General features: G+C 38.4%; 1 protein-coding gene across 13 annotated transcripts in view; it reads left to right on the top strand.

The window, feature by feature from the left end:
- AHI1 (Abelson helper integration site 1) overlaps positions 1-19411 on the top strand; it is a 145110-nt gene that overhangs the window by 57704 nt on the left and 67995 nt on the right. For 6 of the 13 annotated variants that reach the window (XM_059842031.1, XM_059842034.1, XM_059842033.1 and 3 more), the window contains 8 exons: positions 6236-6307; positions 7172-7293; positions 13118-13728; positions 14289-14449; positions 14755-14968; positions 15856-16060; positions 17560-17655; positions 19076-19261. In XM_059842031.1, coding sequence (XP_059698014.1) covers positions 6298-6307; positions 7172-7293; positions 13118-13728; positions 14289-14449; positions 14755-14968; positions 15856-16060; positions 17560-17655; positions 19076-19261 — 1605 coding nt within the window. In that variant the 5' untranslated portion in view covers positions 6236-6297. The other 7 variants (XM_059842023.1, XM_059842024.1, XM_059842026.1 and 4 more) reach the window with 6 other exon arrangements.

Raw genomic sequence — 19411 nt, forward strand, 5'->3', positions numbered from 1 at the left:
GAATTGCACACTTGTCTCTGCTTACAAACAGGATGTGTTGTGCTTGGAGCATGCTTTCTTTCCTTTGGTTTGTTCCACAGGCCATCAAAGGACAGACAAAACTCATCCTGTTATTTTGGGGGCTGTACAGGTTCCCCTGCATTCTTTAGGTGCTGCTCCTGACTCGCATTGCTTTTGCAATAATGAGCAAAGTCCAAATTTTTTTTTTTTATTTCACTGTCAGGAAATGGAAAAAAAATATTTGTGACACTGACACAGGAATAAACATTGCAACATCTTTAGCTGTAATGGAAGTGTGTTTAGCAGCCTCAGAACCTGCTTAATATCAGCAGGTCATGTTTTGCACTGTGCAAAGTACATCAGAAGAACTGTAAGACACAGGACCTTGTAAGAAGTAACATGAGGAGAAAAAGTCTTCTTTAGATCAGCATGTCAATCCTTGGCTTGCAGCAGCTTTCTATCTGGAACATTCTTAACTCCAGAATAGTGATTTTTAACTAGTCCAGGATGAAAGGAACCAACCTAACATAGATTTGCTTTATCTATTATTTATGAGTAAGAACTGCAGTATTTTCATCTGTCTCTACCCCCCAAAACCCAACTAAACAAGACAGCTAAAGAGGTCAGATTTATTCTCCCCTGACACAGAAAATGGCCTTGACCACTACTTGCTTGTAGAGCTCAGATGGCACAAACACCTCGTGTTTGTCAAAGGTGCAATGGTCACAGAAATCTTAAAGACATTCTTGTGAAACAAGTGTTCCTGGAAACTTGGCACAAGCTTTTGGAATAGAAAACCTGTTGATGTCTTGTGCCAGGCTTATTTAGAAGGCTTTATAGCCCATCACTGCTGGTCAAATTAGACAATATCAAATCTGCTTTCCATGTCAGTGACTAAAAATGACTGGTTTTGAGTTTGCCATAACTGAGCCTCTCAGCTGCCAAGAAGTTAGTCAGGAAGGACTATCTGGATTTCTGGTCCAATCTCTTGTTCAATGCAAGGCCAACCTGAAAGTGAGACCAGGTTGCTCAAGGCCATTATTTCATGGAGTCTGGGGTACTACGAAGGACAGAGAGATAAAAGAATGGAGATACACTAAGGATAAAGGGAAGCACACGAATGCTGAGCAGTTGGGTTTTGTTTGTGTCATGCCAAGGCAGCCCAGGACACCTGCCTAAGGCAATCTGAAATACCCCCACCTATCAGTGAGAGCATGCCAGCATTTGAGAAAGCAGAGGACAGGTGAGTACAAAAAGAGATAACAGTGACTGTCACTATCAACTCATGAGGAACAGGGAAGCCAGGTTTCAGAAGGCACATTCTTTTGGAAGCCAGTGTAATTCATTGACAGAATTTGAGGGATGCAATGCTTGGGAACTGTGTCACAAGCTCAGGATCACAAGCATTTGCTCACCTCTAGTTTCTGAGAATTGCTGCCAACTGAGGCTAATTTTACCCAGGTTAATTTTACCCAACTTTACTTCTGAAACAAACTAACCACGTTCACTGAAAACCTTGCACTGATTTCTCAAACCTTCTAGCGTATGAGAGACCTTTGACATCTACAATTTTAATCAAATTTTACACAGAAAAAGTGAATTTACAAGTTTTGGAATATGACAAATAAGCTTAAGTTTTTTAGGTAATTATCCCTAAGAGGCGGAGGAAAAAAAACCCCAAAACACTACTTAAATCAACTCCTAAATCAGGCAAGAAATAAAAGTTTCTCCAGTACCTGCATAGCTCGCTATCTGTGCTGCGATTTGCAGAAAGCCTGTGTGCATTCCCAGCACCTGTCCCTTGCATTCCAAGCACCCGGCACTTGGCCTCCCGAGCCCCACAGAGCCCATCGCCCAGGGACTTCAATTCTTCCGCAAGCAGCTTTTGTTAGTCTGAACTCTGAGAGCTGACATGTACTTTCGACACTTTTCTCTAACAGCGGACCCGTGTGAGGGTTCCCGTTTCTAATGCTTTTTACCGGTTTTTGTTTGTTTGTTTGTTCGTTTTGTGTTTATTTCCTTTCCCAGCGCTTCCCTCGCCCGCCGTTTCCTTGGGAGCTGCGTTTGTTTTGGGCGGAACCACCGGCGCGGCGCTGCGGAGGGGGAGCAGGGCCAAGGAAGAGCCCACTGGCGGAGGGAAGGGGGGGAGGCGGGGCGGCCGCAGCCGGGCCACGTCGCGGCCGCCACGGGAGCGGACGGGGCCGGGTGAGCGATGGCGGGGGTGAGTGATGCCCTCGGCGGGGAGCGGGGCCGCGCCCCGGGCCGGGAACCGCCGGGCGGGTGCCGCCGCTCGTCGCAGTGCGCGGCCCCGGGGGCGGGTAGGGCTGGGTACCGCCTCCCTTTCACTGTTCCCTCCCCCGGCTCCCCGGGGCGGGGGGCTCAACCCGGGGCTGGGCACGGCCGCAGCCGCTCGGGGGCCGCGCCGGGACCGCGGCCGGTGGCGCGCTCGGGAGGGGAGCGGGAGCAGGGCCGGGAGCGGGAGCGGGGCCGGGAGCGGGAGCCGGGGCGGGAGCGTGGTCGGGCTGGGCGGCGGCCAGCGCGGGCCGGGGAGCGCGGGCGGGCTCGGCGCGCTCCGGCGGGCAGGCGGGAGCGGGTGGCGCACCCGGCGAGCGTGGCCGGAGTGGCCCCGCCGGGAATGTGCCGGGCAGGCGGGAGCGGCGGCCTAGGGCGACCCGCGCGCTGTCACTGTCTGGTGCCGGCGCGGCGGCACGGGGCAGTGCCGCGGGAAGTCCTAATCCCCAGATCGGTGTTGTTTCGCCCCCCCTCTCCATCTCAGCTTTTCACCAGCTGTGTAGTTCACTGGGGTGACATGCGTGGGCATTGCAGTGAACGAACAGCGCTTCTCCATGCCTGGCACCTTGAGCTCCAAAGCGGGGATGCCTCCCTGAACGCAGAATGCCCACCTGGATGCACATCGCATCCTCGTTGAATAATTCCCTCGGTTCGTCCAGTTGTGGTGTGTGGTGGGAATGTTCCTTTATAGCTTTTAAATCTACCACTATTCTGGGCACAGCAGAATGTCACATTGGAAATTAAAATACTTAGGGTGGTCTCTTGCTGAGAACACTTTTTTATAATTAGCGTCTAAAGCAGAAACTTAATGCTTAATAAACAATAAAATTCTTCTATATTTCCTTACATAGAACTGAAATCAGTGATTTTGCCATCAGAGTCTGTTCACAACATTCTCTTGACTAAAGGTGCCAAATTTCTGGAGTAAAAACCCCATCCTGACAGTTCCTATGAAGCAAAAACTTTCTGATACATTACTACTAGAAAACCGAGGGTAGCACCAGCTTTTTAAAACACTTTTAAACACACTTTTTAAAACTTTTATTAGTATGAGTGTGAAGTTTTCACAGGCACATCTAAACTTACAGAAAACTGCTGCACTCTTACTAGTTTTGACATAGGTGTTTACCTCATCTGTCAGTTTTCTGGACTTAAATACTGAATTTTCATTAATAAAACTAGATTGTTGTTTGATGTCAGATTGGTCAGTAGTGAAGAGGAACAGATACATCTCCATGTAATTTTGCTGTATAATTCTGAGGTGAAACACTTTCACATCTCAGAGTAATGATCCCTACATGTAGGTAAATTAGAGGTGTACAAGTAAAACCCGAGTTTTCCCCCATGATCTAAAGGATGAGAAATAAACAAGGTGTGGTGTTCCACTGGTTTTCAGCCATTGAAGTTTATGCTCACTTAATGCAACAAAAGGAAAATGAGGAATGTAGTTCAGGAAAATTCTAGAGTGTGCAATTGTATTTTGTCAGCTCAGTTTCCCAAATGGTTATAATTGGGTAGGAAATTTTTCACTTCCCATTGCATAGTGCAAATTCTGTATGTTCTGCTCATTGTAGTATGGGTTTGATTTATATCTTTCATTAGTGGTCAGTAAACGTAGGTTTTGTTTATAGTGACCCTTGTGGCAGGTTTAGCATAAAATCCCTGTATTACAGATACAGAATATTGGAATGCAAGGGATATTGTAAAATACAGTGAAAAGAGGAAGAGTTTAATGTAGAATCACTTTATAAATACAAATAGAATATTGGAGAGGAGCAAACTAGGTTATTTTCAGGAAAGTCTAGTAATTGGAAGTCCAGGCTTTATGAATTTATATTGCTGTTTATTCCTGGTGGCTGGACTATGTCACTTTCGAGATACGTGTTTTTGTCGGTGTTGGATTGTGTTATATTTACTAGCATGGAAGAGATCCAATCTGATGAGCCAAAAATGCCTTTTACAAAATTAATGGTAACTGAGCTTACTCAGACTGGGACATGGTGGATGCTGAGCTTTGATACACAATCAAATCTCTCCTATTCCAAGGTGAGATTACACTAAGTAAACAGCCTTGTTCTTATCCTTGTTGATTAATGATCTATATTTACACAAGCCTGAGAGTTGCTTTAATGCAGCCTGTCAAAGAGCATGAAGCTCTAAATTGGAAATGCCTATTAAACAATAGCACTGTCATTAGAGGACTTTATCTCCTAGTTTTATTGCCACAACAGGGTAGAGACTGAATAAACAAACAGTGATGCAGTCATTGGTGAATTTTACGAATTCTTCGTTTTACAGAGAGGGCTTGTAGATGCAAGGAAACCCCAGCCTTTGGTAAGATGTTTGTTCCATTATAATAAAAAATTATCTGTAAAATTTTATCCTAACCAACCCATAGGTTGGTTGGGTTTTTTGGTGGACTGATTTATTTAACCTTTGACCAGAAACTTATTTCTGTACTTAGAATAGGTATGCACTTATTTAATTTTGCTTTTGTGTACTATATTGTCTCTCATATTTTTTGCTTCAATTTTAAGAGCTCTTCAGTATTTAATTTCTTGTTTCTAATTAGTTTTTGAGGGCTTGTTGAAATCATTCAGCTAAATATAAGATAGTTTTCCATGTTTCTGTGGTTCTCAGTCAGCGATTAAAGTGATAGAATCTGCTGTATTTTTTGAACTTATTTAGTTTTCTGCTCTTCTGAATTATGTGTTTTCTAGCCACTTGTGAATTGACTACTTGGAAAGCAGCACTTAGTAACTGTAGTACTTTTAAAGTGCCCATTAGGTTTAACCAAGTAGAAATGGCAAAAGCAGTTTTATTTTTCAGTGGTTTCTCTTTTAATTTATTGTAAGAAGTGTTATTTTAACAGTTACTGGTTCAGTAGTGACAGTAAAGCTTTGCTGTGGGAGTCAGAACATATTTTAGATGGTGAAAATATTGCAATGTCATCAGTGTCATTTCAGGCATAGTTTGGATGAGTGTTAGGTGGTCAGAATGATGTGAGAATAATGCAACCACATATCCTGGCAGTGTTTAATGCTGTGCCTTAATTTGTTAGGATCAGTGCAGTCTGGGTGTGCAGTGAATGTGGAGTTAGTGGTGTCTAACAGGAGCTGTTCCCTAGGGAGAACTCAGAGCTGTTACCTGGTGGGCCGTGGGGGACACAGGTACCAGAGTTCTTGCATGGAAGGCTGCAGGGAACATCACACCTTCCTAGGAACCAACACTTCATTGGTTCTGCTGTTTACAAAACAGCTCTTTGGATTAAACTTTTTTGTAGAGCAGTCTGAATTTTCTTGATGAAAAGATAAACCTGTGTGATGTTTTTATTTGCCTTCAAGCTTTGTTTGGATTGCATTTGCAGGCTTTTTTCCACAACCAGGAGGGCCTAACAATTTTTTTTTTTCTTTAGAGAAATGAGTTTCATGTAGTTGCTTGTCTGCTCTGTAAAAATACAAATGCTTTATAGAAACATAAATATTTAGAGATTTGTAATAAAGTTAGATTTGCTGGCAGATACTAACCTTTGTATTGAAAACTATCAGCCAGCCTCCTCACTGATACTGTCAGGAGAGGAATCTGATTAGAATGGCTTCAACATAAATGGTTTCATGGGTCATTATTATTTAAATAAACTGTTAGATTTTTTTTAGAAGGCTGGAAGACTACAGTCCTGAATTATTTGGCTCCCACCCAGAAATAGCCAAATAGCTAATTCAATTACTGTAATGTTGGGGTTTTTTTCTCTCAAATAATAAGTATCAGAGCTATCAGAGCTGGGATTTGATAGCAGAAAATTTCTAATAATTTAGACAAATAGGGAACTACTTATTTCTAAATAAAATGCAGCCATCCCTAATACTATTAGCACAGATTTAATTACTAGCTTGAAGTCTATGGACCACTTATGCTAATGACAGTTGTTAAATACTTTAACTAGAATGGTGAATTCTGAGGAAGAAGCAGCTGTTGTGTTGAGCCACCTCTAACAGAGGACTGAAAATGCGAGCAGGTAAGGATACTTTGTGTTTGATTTCCTGTGTATATTTTATAGTTAGAACTAGGTGCAAATGATAGAAGTTATTTCTGTCCTATATAAATCCTTAATGCTCCATTGTCACCTTTTAGAGTTCATGATTACAGCCTGGTTTGCAAAGTGGTGTTATTTTTTTATTTAAAAAAATAATTCAGTGGCTTTTACCAAAAGTTGTAATGACAGTGGTAAATATGCTGTAGCTGAAGATTCAACAGCCTTTTTCAGTGGTGTTCCAGGTTGCATTTTGAATTCTTAGTTACAGCTTAAGCATTACCTGAGGGGAACTAGAACAGCTGCTGCTTCAGGGGTTGAAATGCTGCTGATGGCAGTATCATGATTCATAGAAAGGCGAGAGTGCCAGCTCCTGGCTCTTACAGGTCTGTCTCAGGATGGTGCTGCTCTGGTTTCCAGATCCAGTAAGAGCCCAGATCTGCTGCTTCTGCTGGAAGACGGTGTGTCACCTCTGCTCATAAACAGGGAGGGCAGTAATCTGTCCTCTGCTTTGGCTAGCCCAAGTTTTGTGCTGATCCTGTATGTGCTCTTCAAAATGTGCTTTCTTCAGGAGACAGGGTAGATGGTGCTGACTTCAGCAACAAGTGCAAGACTGGTGTGTGTGTCTGTGCAAAGCTGCTGAGTTATCCTTGCATGGGTTATGTTGCCAGTGGAAATTCTTATCCAAGTGAATTTCTTGGTAAACTTTCCCTGATAAATAGGGAAATTCTTATCAAAGTGAATTTCTTGGTAAACTTTCCCTTTGCAATTTCAGAGCATGACTGTTCACCTTTTTTAGCAATGGTGATTAATGAGATAGCAAATCATACTCTTGATTTCTTTTTGCAGTTGAAAGTGAGGCGAAGGCAAAAACCAAAGTCCGCTTTGAGGAAATCTTCAGACGCCATGCTGCCCTAGCAGACACAAAGAAACCAAAGAAAAAGAAGTTTGACTCTCAAGAGAGTATTGTGGTGAGTTACAGCACATGCAGGCTTTGGTACCTTCCTTAACACCTTAACAGAAAAAAGATCAGGAAAATATATTGCAGACAGGAGATGTAAGCATTTAAAAAAAAAATGAAGTGTAAAGTATATGTCTGTACATACCCTTTTTTTTGGTGTGGCTTTTAGTTTCTTCTTTGTGTACCAGCAAAGCATCCTTGTAGCTTGAGCTATGGCAAAATGATGTAGACTATAATAGTAGTGAAAAGAAGTGTCACATGCAGGCATGCACTTGTTTAATGTCCACCAGTGCTTGCTTTGCCATACCCATTTTTCATTAAATTTTTCACATTTTTCATACAATTTTCATGCAGTTTTTCATAAAATGTTTCCAACTCAGTACTGACTTTCCTGGGAGTTAATTAGATGTTTGAGGGCTAGTAGAATGACCTCTGTGAAAGTATTTCATTTTGAGAGTACTACATCTGTGTTATATGGGCATATCTGTCTATATACAGCTGTGACTTGAGAACTGATGAAAAAACATAATAATATTAGAGACAATAATTAATTATTCCATTTTCTACTTTTTCTAATCTCAGTAATCAGTGAATTTCTACATGTGCTGAGCTTTGTGTCTTGAGTGGTTCCTTGTTCACATGTCAACTTTTTTTTGAAGATTTTGACCTTAGCTTGTGACTTGCAGCTTAGGAAGATTCTACCACCCCGACTTTATAGTTAGATGGCATTTTTGTTTGTGGTGTCACTAATGGAGGCTCAGAAATCCCTCTGAGTTGTGGTTCATATTGTAATCTTTTTCCTGAAGCGGAGAATAAAAGTTCCGTATGAACTTCTCCTATATATACCTGATTATTGACTTAGAAGATTTGGAATTTGGAAAGAATGTAGATTGTTTAGAAGACAAATGTTCTGGTTTTTTATTTTCCTCCTGATAGCTTTTATATTTTTAGTCATTTTTCTTACAATTGTGTCCATATCAGATTCTGGAAATGAATGTTCCTTCATTAATACACATTTAAGACAAATGGGTGGTATTTCATGTAATATCATAAGTGTTAGATGTAGTTATATATATTAAGTAGATTCAGAAGAGATACATTAGACTTAGTATTGCTAAATATTTGGTCTTAGGTTGACAATTTGAAGTTGGATTTTGTATGGACTTCTAAAAAATTTATATTCCTTGATGTATTTGCTATTTAGTCAATAGTCTATAGAAAGAATCAACTTGATGTCTAAAAATAGTACAGAGAGTTAGAAGGGGGTTTTTTTTACTTATTTACAGGCAAATATGTGGATAAAAGACTAAGTTCTTTCTCAGTTAAGTTTACATTTTTATGAAATGTGAATGTTTAATTCTGTAATATAAAAATGTTTTTGAACACATAATTGTATGTTCATATGCAACTACGTATTACTTGTAAATATTTTAAGCTTGCTTTGGTTTTAGAATTGGTTTCCATTCCAGAAGTCTCTGATGTGAAACATTAGTGTTGTGGAGTTTTGTAGAAACACTTAAAGTCACAGTGATCAGAATCAAAACTCAGTGGTATGCAAGCAAATTAAGAAGCATCTTTAGAATCGGGGTGGAAGCTCAAATTTCTGGCTTTGTTGAAGCTATAAGTATTACAAATTAAACCACTTAAAAATTAAGGATTTGAAGAGAGCTTGTATTGAAACATATTACTGACCACTTGGAGTATTTCCTTAAAGTGTGACAAAGTTGCAGGAGTTCAGGTTGGTATTTTCCATGCTGGTTGCATTCAAGTAGAAATTTCTGTAAAAGCTTCAGCAAATAAACAGTAATTTCTCTGTAAAAAATAAATGTGTGTGGGAGTGGAAGAGTAGGTAGATGGAGGGGCTTGGCTGGTTTTGTTCCTATTTTTCTCAAGTTCATATGATTTAACAGTACAAAGTTTCACATATCTTGAAATAATGTGAAATTTGTCAGTGATGGTTGGCTTCACATCATGCACTTGCCATAAATGGTCTCCCAGCTTTGATCAAAAACAGGTCATGGTTCAGAGCCTATTTCCACTTGAAGTGTTCCAGTCTGTTTCCCTCCTTTGTCTTTGCTCTAGACTTTTTTAAAGATTAATAAGACTTTTTCCTTTATAGTCCACTGTTTCTTTGAAACCTGAGTTCTGGAGCTGCAGGTGGTTGCTCTGGTTTTAAATGACAGAAGTGAGGATAAGGAGAGTGCCTGCCTGCTTGCCTGCTCTGCTTTGTGTGCCTATTGCCTGGAGAGCCTTCCTGGACAGCAGGGAAGCAGTCTTCTTGGAAGAGGAAAGGTTGATGTCTGTAGGGCAGGATGAGTTTGAAGCCACAACTGATTGGAATGAAGAGCTTATAATGGGGTTAGAAATACACATCAGCTGTGGCCAGTTAAAGCTCTGCTTTGCTGTTCAGTAAATAGCTACGGGGGCAGTGGGTGTGAAACCTAAATGCATTATGGAAAAAACAAGCAATTGAGACACAGTCAGAAAGTGAATTTGCTAATGTCCTTTCTAGGGCAGCCACCATATTTATTTTTTACCAATTGTGGCTCCTGTTACAGCTTGTTAGAATGAGGCAAGCCGCAGATCATGCATTGTCCAGGTACATTAAACATGAAAGTCACCATGAAATTGAATTAATTTATTTCATTCAATCTTAATTATGTGGTTGAAGAGAGGATGTTTAAAAACTTTCTACCAGATGAAAATGTTAGATCACTGTATGGAGGCAAAAATTTTTTTCTTAGACTTTAATCTGATCAGATTACATTATTGGGATGGACAGGCATTGGTAACTTGGGTTTTGTGTTCAAGGCAGGGCCGCAGCAGATTTATCTGGCTTGTAGGCTGAAATGCACTGAATAATTGTTGAGATTTCCACTGGATTTTACCCCTTTGTTTCTTGTGCATAAAATAAAATAATTGATAATAGTTGACTATATAATTGATCCACACATTTTCTCAATGTTTTCTGTTAGAATTTGGTGTAAAAATTCCAAACCCATCATTTTATCTGTAAATTAAAGTTCTAGCTTTGAGTGTCTATATTTTATAGCCTTACACAAGCAGTGGCAGTAAAATTGTTTCCTAGTACATTAAGATTTTCTTAAACAACCCACCCAACATGCCATCATCACAAGTACATTCAGTAACAATTCAGCTGTAGGTTAATGGTCTTTTACAACCAGTACATGTCAGTGATTCAGTGGGCTGGCAGTCTCCAATTTCTCAAGGTGTGCCTGTGTTGTTGTGGGTGGAAATTCAGGTACCTCTGTAAATCAGGTTACACTAGTTTCAAACACCCATGACAAACTCACTCTACGATGCCAGCTTCCACTCATGCATGTTTGAGAAGTCCTTAGGAAAAGATGTAAGTCCCTTGAAAAGGCGTTGTCCCTGCTGACAGCTCTGGGGCACGAATGGCAGTGAGGTGACCTGTGATTGCCTAATTGTGGTGTGAGCCTTGAGTGTCAACCCATGTGTGTGCCCCTTGGCTGGCATCCATCCCCTGCTCCTCTCAAGCCATAGTACAAGCAGGGCTGTTTTCAGGGGGGAGTGCTTCCTCTGCCCTGGTGTAATGTGGCCACAGAGGTGTTGTGTCTTATTTGTTCCACATTTTAAGCTGAGAAAGCCAGGTTTGGGTCAGCAGCCCTCTGGAGTTACTCCAGAGACAGGCCTGTCTTACTGAGCTGCTTTTCCAGCCTAACTCCTTTCTCTAATTCAGTTCAGTCTGTATGTATTGATGATTTCTCTTAGTTGATATCTCTCAGTCCTATGTTTTAGAGAATCTATACCAGTATTCCCACCTCTGCTGGAATCCTAATCTGAAGGTTTTTATGAACCTCTTGGCATCTTTCCTCTCTGTTTAATTATGTCATGTAATTACAGCATGTGGGAAAGGTGGCCTGAATTGAGTTCATACAGGCTATTTATCTGAGGAATTTATGTTTGAGCTGCTGAGGCAGCTTTGTGCTGCCTGCAGTAGCTATTAATGTTCCTGAAATTTGCTGTAGTTTGTTTTCAGTATAGGGAAATGGCCTCAAGTTGTACCTGAAGAGGTTTAGATATTGGGAAATTTTTTTTCCATTGAAAGGGTAGTCAGACATTGGCTGCCCAAGGAAATGGTGGGGGTACCATCCCTAGAGCTGTTCAGAAGTCATGTGGATGTGGCATGTGGGGATATGGTTTAGTGGTGCTGGTTTAATGGTTGGACTTGATGATTTTAGAAGTTTTTTCCAACCTAAGTGATTCTATGAATCTATGATTTTTTGTTTGTGGGCAGTAATAAATAACACGTTCTAATAAGTATTTCAGGCCAGCTTTTGCATCAGGTAGATTCCTTTAAGGAGATTATTTTTGTGTATCAGAGTTATTTCAGAAACTCTTGACCAGGTCATATATGAGGGCTTTTTGTTTAGGATTTCTCAAATAATTCTACTGCTTGCACTTAGTGGATTGATCTTTTATCAAATACAAAATCAGCAAGACCTTATTTATTGGCCGCTGTTGGGTTTTAATTGTCAGTGTGTTTTAATCTTCATTTCTCATACTCTACAGTTAGAGTTATTCACAGAAATAAAGATAAGGAAGTGAGCATTCTATTAGGAGCATTATTCCATTCTGGGGATTTTCTTAGTTTATACAAAGCTTGCTCTTTAATTATTTTCTTTTCCTTACTCTGTTCTGTATTTCAAATTGTTTCTATGAAATTTTCCCCATCTTCTTGAATCATTGACTTAGAAATAAATATGATGTTAGTGGTTTCTTTAAGTGCGTATAAGAATGAAAATGAAAGGGCATTTTTTTCATACTTACTACACATATTGTCCCTTTTTACAAATGTTTGAGACAAACATGATTTTATGACTGGGAGTTGTGCCCTGACTAGAAGGGACCAGTGTTGGTGTTTATTGAGGAAGGAAGTTGTGGCAAATAAAACTTTGTATGCAGATATGTATATTTTATCCAAACTTTTAAATTTGTTTTTGTTGTGTTTTAAAGCCCTTTCTAATGTTTCATGATGAAGCTCTAAGAGAGTTTTCTGTATAACAACCATGTAAATGACCTCAGTCACTTTATAGGAGTTACATCAAAGAACAGGCATCTCTGTGTTGGCCTGACAGAATTAGATCTCAGTTACTTGCTGTGATCTTTGGGATTATCATAGAATCATAGCTTGGATTGAAAGGAACTTTAAAGGTGATCTAACCCAAGTGCCCTGCCATGATCAGGAAGCTCAGAGCCCCTTCCAGCCTGACCTTGAACATATCCAAGGAGGCAGGGAAGTGGCACTATAACCTTTAGTAGCCAGAAATAGAAACTTGAAGAAGAAAGTTTACAATGTGTTTTTTATAAAACCATCAAGAAGTGCTTAAACAAATGCATCAGCTGAAATTTAGTTCTGACAAGTGGCTTTCAGTATAAGAGACTGCAAACAACTGAGCCTGAAATCTGTCTCTAACTTGGATTTTCATTGGATGAAAGTATTTGTTTTTGTGGTGCATGAAGTCTTCTCATCCTCCACAGTGTAAAACACTGTCATCTGTTTGTGGAGTAGACTTGTTGATTTCCTTTTTTTACTGGATATGTGCAAAAGTCAAATAAAAACGTAGTGTAACACTGAGGATGAGGTGCCCAAATACCAAATGGTTTTTTTCAGTGTGAATTTTCTGTTGACTTTCAATCTGTTTCTTGTCAAATTGAAACAACAAAATAACTAGATCTTTGATTTAATTTTACTTTGAGTAATGTTGCTGAAGGAATAACATGAAGTGCAGTGGTTATCCTTGGAGCATGATTTTTCGTAAAAATATGTTATATGTTCTTTTCATTTATAGCTTGATACTTTTAGAAATAATATTGATCTGTCTAAGGAAAGTGTGAATGATGAAGCAATTATAAACAACACATATAATCCTGAAGAAGAGAGCCCAAGATTTACAAAAAATAAATTAAGAGAGAAAGAGTCAATTGCAAAGAAAATAAACAATGATGTTGTTAGTGGAGAAGAGAACAAGCAGCCAAAGTCAAACAGAAAGAAAAAGAAATCACTGTTACAAGAACAGTTTAATGAGGAGGAAGATTTATATGAAGCTAAATTGGGGAGTTTTGAAGAAAAGACTAATGATTTTCCAAAGAAGAAAACAAAAAGTAAATCACAAACAGATGTACCTGATCAAGAAGGTGATAGAAAGATCAAAAAATCCTTGACTGAATTGAGAAATTTAACTGAATTAGAAGAGGAAGAGCAGCTAATTCAAGCCTATCAGCTGCACGTGGCTGAGGAAGAGGCAAATGCAATTAAAATGAAAATGAGAAAGAAACTTAAAGAACAGATGTCTGAATCTACCTCCGCTGTTCAAAGGCATGAAGTTGCATTGAATAATGAAGTGGGCAAAAAGAAGAAAAAGAAGAAAGAGCGAGCAGTTTTAAGTGAAGCTGAAACAAGGTAACATGACAAACTGTACATGGTGTGTCTGTGAATCTTAAACAAAAGGTTTCATTTAAGATAGGCAGCAGCTTTCTGATAAATTGTTCATATTTTCTAAGTGATTAACTGGATGATTCTGTTATGAAAAAATAGTACTAAATCCTTTCTCAAAAGGCTGTCATGATTAATATTTAGCTCATGGATTCTTTTAAACTTATTTTTAAAATATTCTTCATTGCTATTTGATGTTTGTTTACTGTGGAATTCACCCTTAACTAATGTAAGATAGTTTTGTGCATGATTTTTTTTTTTAGTGATAAGTGATGGCTGTGATTCAGCAAAAAGGTATTTGTTTAACTTTTCGCATAAATGGTTCTGCAATTGTCTGGAAATTAGGGGGAAAGGAAGAGGGGAGAGCACTGAAAAAGGCAAGACTCTAATGGGGCTGGGGGCTGTTACGTTTTCAAGATACACAGATGATGATTTGGAGAATTTCAAATGGATTAATAATGGCAATGAGAATTGTATCAATACATGCAGTGGACTGCAGTTGCTGACAGCGATCCATTACCTTGCAGTGCAATGTCCCTTTCTGAGCTGCAGCATCATCATCCAGAAGCAGGTGGCAATGAAAGTCAGTCATCTGAAAGATTATTTACATCAGAAGGACAGAAACTGGAGGGAAGCGTGGAAAAGCAGAAACCTAAAGCCAAGAAGGTTAAGAAGAAAAGCAGAAAAGGTCTGCCAACAAAATGTTATAATACTGTACCTACTTTGCTGTGCTTTATTTTTGTGCTGCTACTGAAAGACTTGTCCACAGTAGTAGCAGCACAGAAGTGATTGAGTTGTCTGAGTTACTTATATTTCTTAAGTTACTCAATTGTATCTCTGTTCTTCCAATTCTGAGGCTCATTTGTGAGGATGTTTATTTGATAAATCAATCTAAAATCTTGAAAATTCATTTACTGTTAGTAGTTTTGAGTTGAGACAGAAGTTACTATGTTCCACTAGTGACAGTTTGTTTACTTTTGCTCCAATTTCTAGAAGAAACTACAGAAGCTGCTGCAGAAAATGATGAGGAAATGAAGAATTCAGAAATTTCAACCCAGTCTAAATTTGGTTTTGGCGATGATCTTGTTTTGGGAGTTTATATCCATCGATCAGATCAACTTAAAATTGATCACTTGGTATCTCATCCTGTGGTCAAAATCCATATTGTTGATCAGAGAAGTGGCTTATATGTGAAGAAGGATTATAGGTAACATTTAATAAACTGTTTCTATTGTCACTATTACAATAAATAGGTATACTCTTCCCTGCAAAATTAAATATTAAGATGAAAACAAGGGGGTGTTTTAAGCTTGTGTAGTTGTTCATTAGTTTCTACATCTATGATAATGTGTATATATATGTACCATAAATGAGGATGATATTTTTCTTTTCCTTTTGGCACTTCTAAGTGCTCTGTAGTGCTGTATTGCTCTTGAGGCTCCTCAGGGCAGTGGTCACAGCACCAAGCCTGACAGTTCAGGAAGTGTTTGGACAATGCTCTCAGGCACATGGTGTGACTCTTGGGGATGCTGCTGTGCAGGGCAAGGAGTTGGACTTGATGATCGTTATGGGTCCCTTCCAGCTCAGCGTATTCTGTAAATCTGTGATATTTCCAATAGCTCATTCTGTATTCTTCCCAGAGGAAGAATTTCTCAAGTGTCAGAAATATGTAAAAGCCAAGAACATATAAGCAAAATTCTTGTAGTATAAATAACGTCTGCCTTTTATATTAAAAACTTTTAAAATCATTAAATGAAGTCGAGTTCTTTATATTCCTAATTACTTCAGTTGCTTGTTTCCATTGTCATTATCCATAATTTTCCTGAAACCAAGTTTTTATGGGGCTTAAGCAGTAGACTCCACCATGATCATCATGCATTAATTTGCTAACAGTAACTTAAATGTTAGGATTTTCAACTTCTGCCTGTAGTTTTTCTATATGCATTGCAAATTGTCTTGAATTTTCTGTGGGTTTAGAAAATTTTTTCCAGAATAAGGCAAATAGTATCTCATATGTTTCTTAGCTTTTGGTAATTGAAAATATTGTTTTGTTCAAGGCTGTTTTTTAAATGCTCTAACAATTGTAATTCTTAGGAAATCTTCAAACAGCAAGAAGGAAGATTCATTTTATGAACAAGGAGAAATAGAGCACATTCTTCCTATAATGACACAACCATGTGACTTTAGAAAGTCTAAATCAACAGTTCCAGAGTGGGAAGAGCAAGTAATATTTAATGAGCGTTTTACTTATTTTATTCAAAACACTGAGGAAAACCCTCAGGTTATCCTGTTTTTTGAGGTAAGATGAAATATTTTGCATCTGATTTATGCACATCCTGCCTTTTGGTTTGTTTCTTCAACAGTATCTATTTGACTGAATCAGGTGTTTTATTTCAGTTAAATTGGGTTAATAGCATAGCTTTAAGGTACAAAGTCAAGTGGAGATACCAAAAGTGGGATTTTTTCTAGGGAAGGAGCCTGTTTTAATAGTAACAAGGAGTACAAAGCTTTCTTACAAAATCAACTCTCAAACTTCTGGGGAAGGCTGGTAAGATATGGTGGATATCACTCTTTTCACGTTCTTGAGATTTGAAAAGAGGTTTAAGTACAAGAAACTCAAAGGTGAAATTTGTCTGCGTGTAGCAGCGCCTCATTGTACCAATGAGCAAACCATTGCATTGTTTCCATTAACATTTTATACATCCGCCTCTCCTGTCCCAGTCTTCATAAAGTAATTATTAATTTGTCCTCCAATACAGTTATGTTTAAAGGAAAAATTTTAGGTCATATATTCAACATAATTTTTAGCTTAGGCATTTCAATATTTGTACAGAGAGATTCTGTAGAATTAACATAAAAATGGAAACCTAATACAATAAATATTTTTCGGTCCTTGTATTTTTTTCCTGTTTACAAATAGATTGAATATGATTTATTGCATATGTTTCTTAATGCTTTTGATGCTTGTAAATGAACATATTTATAGAATTAAGAATCCTTAATTGCTTAACACAAAACTAATTATGTTTGTATGCAAAGATTCTTCATGGAAATAATGTTGGAGCCTAAAGTATGATTCCACTGAAAAAAGGCTGTTTGAGCTCAGTTTGGTTTATGAAATACAAGTTTGGAAAAAGTATTATTCTAAGGGTTTTTTGTATGCCATGTAAACTTCCAGGAGTAGTGAAATACGGGAAAATTCAGGTCCCTGACAGAAAAATGAAGATTCATAGGCAGCATCCCTGTAAGTGTTTAAGGCCAGGTTGAATGTGGCTTTGAGCAGTCTCATCTCGTGAAAGATGTCCAAGCCCATGGCTCAGAATGCTGGGATCTTTGAACCCAAAGATCCAACACAAATTGTTCTATGACTGTCTCGATGACAAAAGTGATAAAGCTAAGAAAGAAAAACTAACTTTTTACTGCCATTTCCTATCTAGATTATTATGCAGCTGGTTTTAGCTGTCAGATTTGTGATCTAAATGATTTCTGAATTATTAAGAAAATTACACATTATTGCTTTTTTTCTTTTATTGAGATGTAAGGGGAGCGACAATAAGTTTTTTTAAGACTAGACTTCTTTTTTAATGGAGGTTATAAATAGTCATCAGGTAAATGCATAAGGACCTGTTATTTCTTGTTTCATACTTGTGTGGAAGAAACACTAATTTTGTAATTTCTTAAAATTTAAATCTGTTTAATTTGATGAATTGACCAAGCATATTTTCAGCAGTTTATTATTATTTACCATGAAGTATGCATTCATTAGAAATACATTTACATTCCTTCTGATACTTCTAGGTCCTTGATTCTCCAAGTATGCATGAAGTGAGAGCCAGTTCTGATGTAAAAATTCAGGAAGGTCGTTACCGAAAAATTTGTTGGGCATTTCTAAAGGTACTGTAAATATTTGAATGAAGAAAAAAATTTTTCAGATTTTATCTGATAATCTCTAACTGTACTGAGGAGGAAAGCATTTTAAAATATTTTCAGCAACAGAGATGGAAGAAAAAAATCCTTGTTTTGTTGGCTGTTCTCTTCTTCCACTCCATGAAATCAACACAGTAACAGGCTTGACATTAAAGTATATGTCTTCTCCAAGAAAGTGTAGAATGTGTAAGATTTTTTATTGTTTGTTCATAAAGTACAAAAGGTTGTATTCTTTTAGGGTTTTTTTTTTGCTTTTATGTGAATGTGAAGAAAATGACAAATCTCCTAATTTCTGTACCTCAGCTGTTCTGTATTCTAGTGGCATTTTCAGTTGTCCAGTCTTTGAAAAGACTCCTTAACTTAATTATGGAATGCTTTTCATTTTCAGTTGCAGAGTTTGAAATGCTGTGGCAATTGAGATACAAATTTGCCAAATGTGAGATATGGGTAATTTAGCCAGCACATATGTACCTTTCTACCCTTTTAAGAGAAACTTGAATGTGTCAATTAGTTCTTTGAGAGCTGACTAACTTCAGTTTCCCTGAGGATTGTTTATTTACACCTACCCCTGTGTGTGATAGTCATTGACAATCATTGAGCAGTCTACAACATAGGGGAAATGTGAGAAATACAGGAGAAGATAATGGACTGCAAGTGTAGGTGAAGGGATGGGGGCCTCCATAGCAATTCAACACAGAGATTCTTCTGAGCTCTGCCTAAGACAAACCTACCAGAGCCAGGAGTCTGTTAGCAGAGCTGGTAAGAACTGTGCATCCAGGCATTCAGTACAGCCTACTCCTGAACAGAGGGAGAAGAACAAATTTTCAGCTCATAAATATGAAATTACTGCATCTGCCTGCATTATCCTTTTATCTGTATCAGCCAGAGTAGAAATGTCTCAATTCAAGACTGATCAGTGTTAATGGCAGTGTTCTGTTATTCTTCAGTTCAGTAGAGATGATTCTGTCTCCTCTGAAGTTGGAGAGGTTACTACACTGCTATATCTTCTGCTCTGAACCAAAGCCTTACCCAATGCCCTTTGTTGTAGCATTCAAAGAGGACAGATTTGGAAGAAGCTGTTTGTGGATTGGCAGTCCTTTGAGATTTGGTTGATTTTAGCAAGTAGTAGTTTAAAAAAAAAAAAAAGAAAATAAGTACTGCAGAGGTCTTCCCATTTTCAAGTTATTACTGCTGTGAAGCATCTTTTGAAACCTCATTATTTGATCCTGGGAGGATTAAATACATGCTTAGTTCATTATCACTTTTAGAGTTAGTATATTTCTCCAATGGGAAGTGATTTCAAGAGTTTATACTGTTAGGTTAGCTATTAGAAATTATCAATTACTTTTGTGTTAATCTTTCTTCCTCTTTTTAATCACGCTTCCAGCTTGTAGGTGCAAATGGAGTTCTAAACGTTGGTGGAAAACTTCGTCTGCAATTATATTACCCACCTTCAAGGACTAAGTCACATTCAAATGTTGTTGAGGTTTATGACTGGTGGGCAAAATGTCCTAGAAATCGTTACCCATCAACTTTATACATAACTGTAAAAGGCCTGAAGCTGCCAGATCGTGTAAGTTAAATATATAATATATAAATGTATTTGCAAATATGCAGACTTTTCTGTAGGAACTAGTACCTAGGTAAAGCATGTGAGTCTGTGTTTGTAGGCATGTATATAAAAGCTGTGCTTACATGCAGTAAATAAAATATATAATAAGAA

Source organism: Haemorhous mexicanus, chromosome 3 (assembly GCF_027477595.1).
Source record: "Haemorhous mexicanus isolate bHaeMex1 chromosome 3, bHaeMex1.pri, whole genome shotgun sequence".
NCBI lineage: Eukaryota > Metazoa > Chordata > Aves > Passeriformes > Fringillidae > Haemorhous > Haemorhous mexicanus.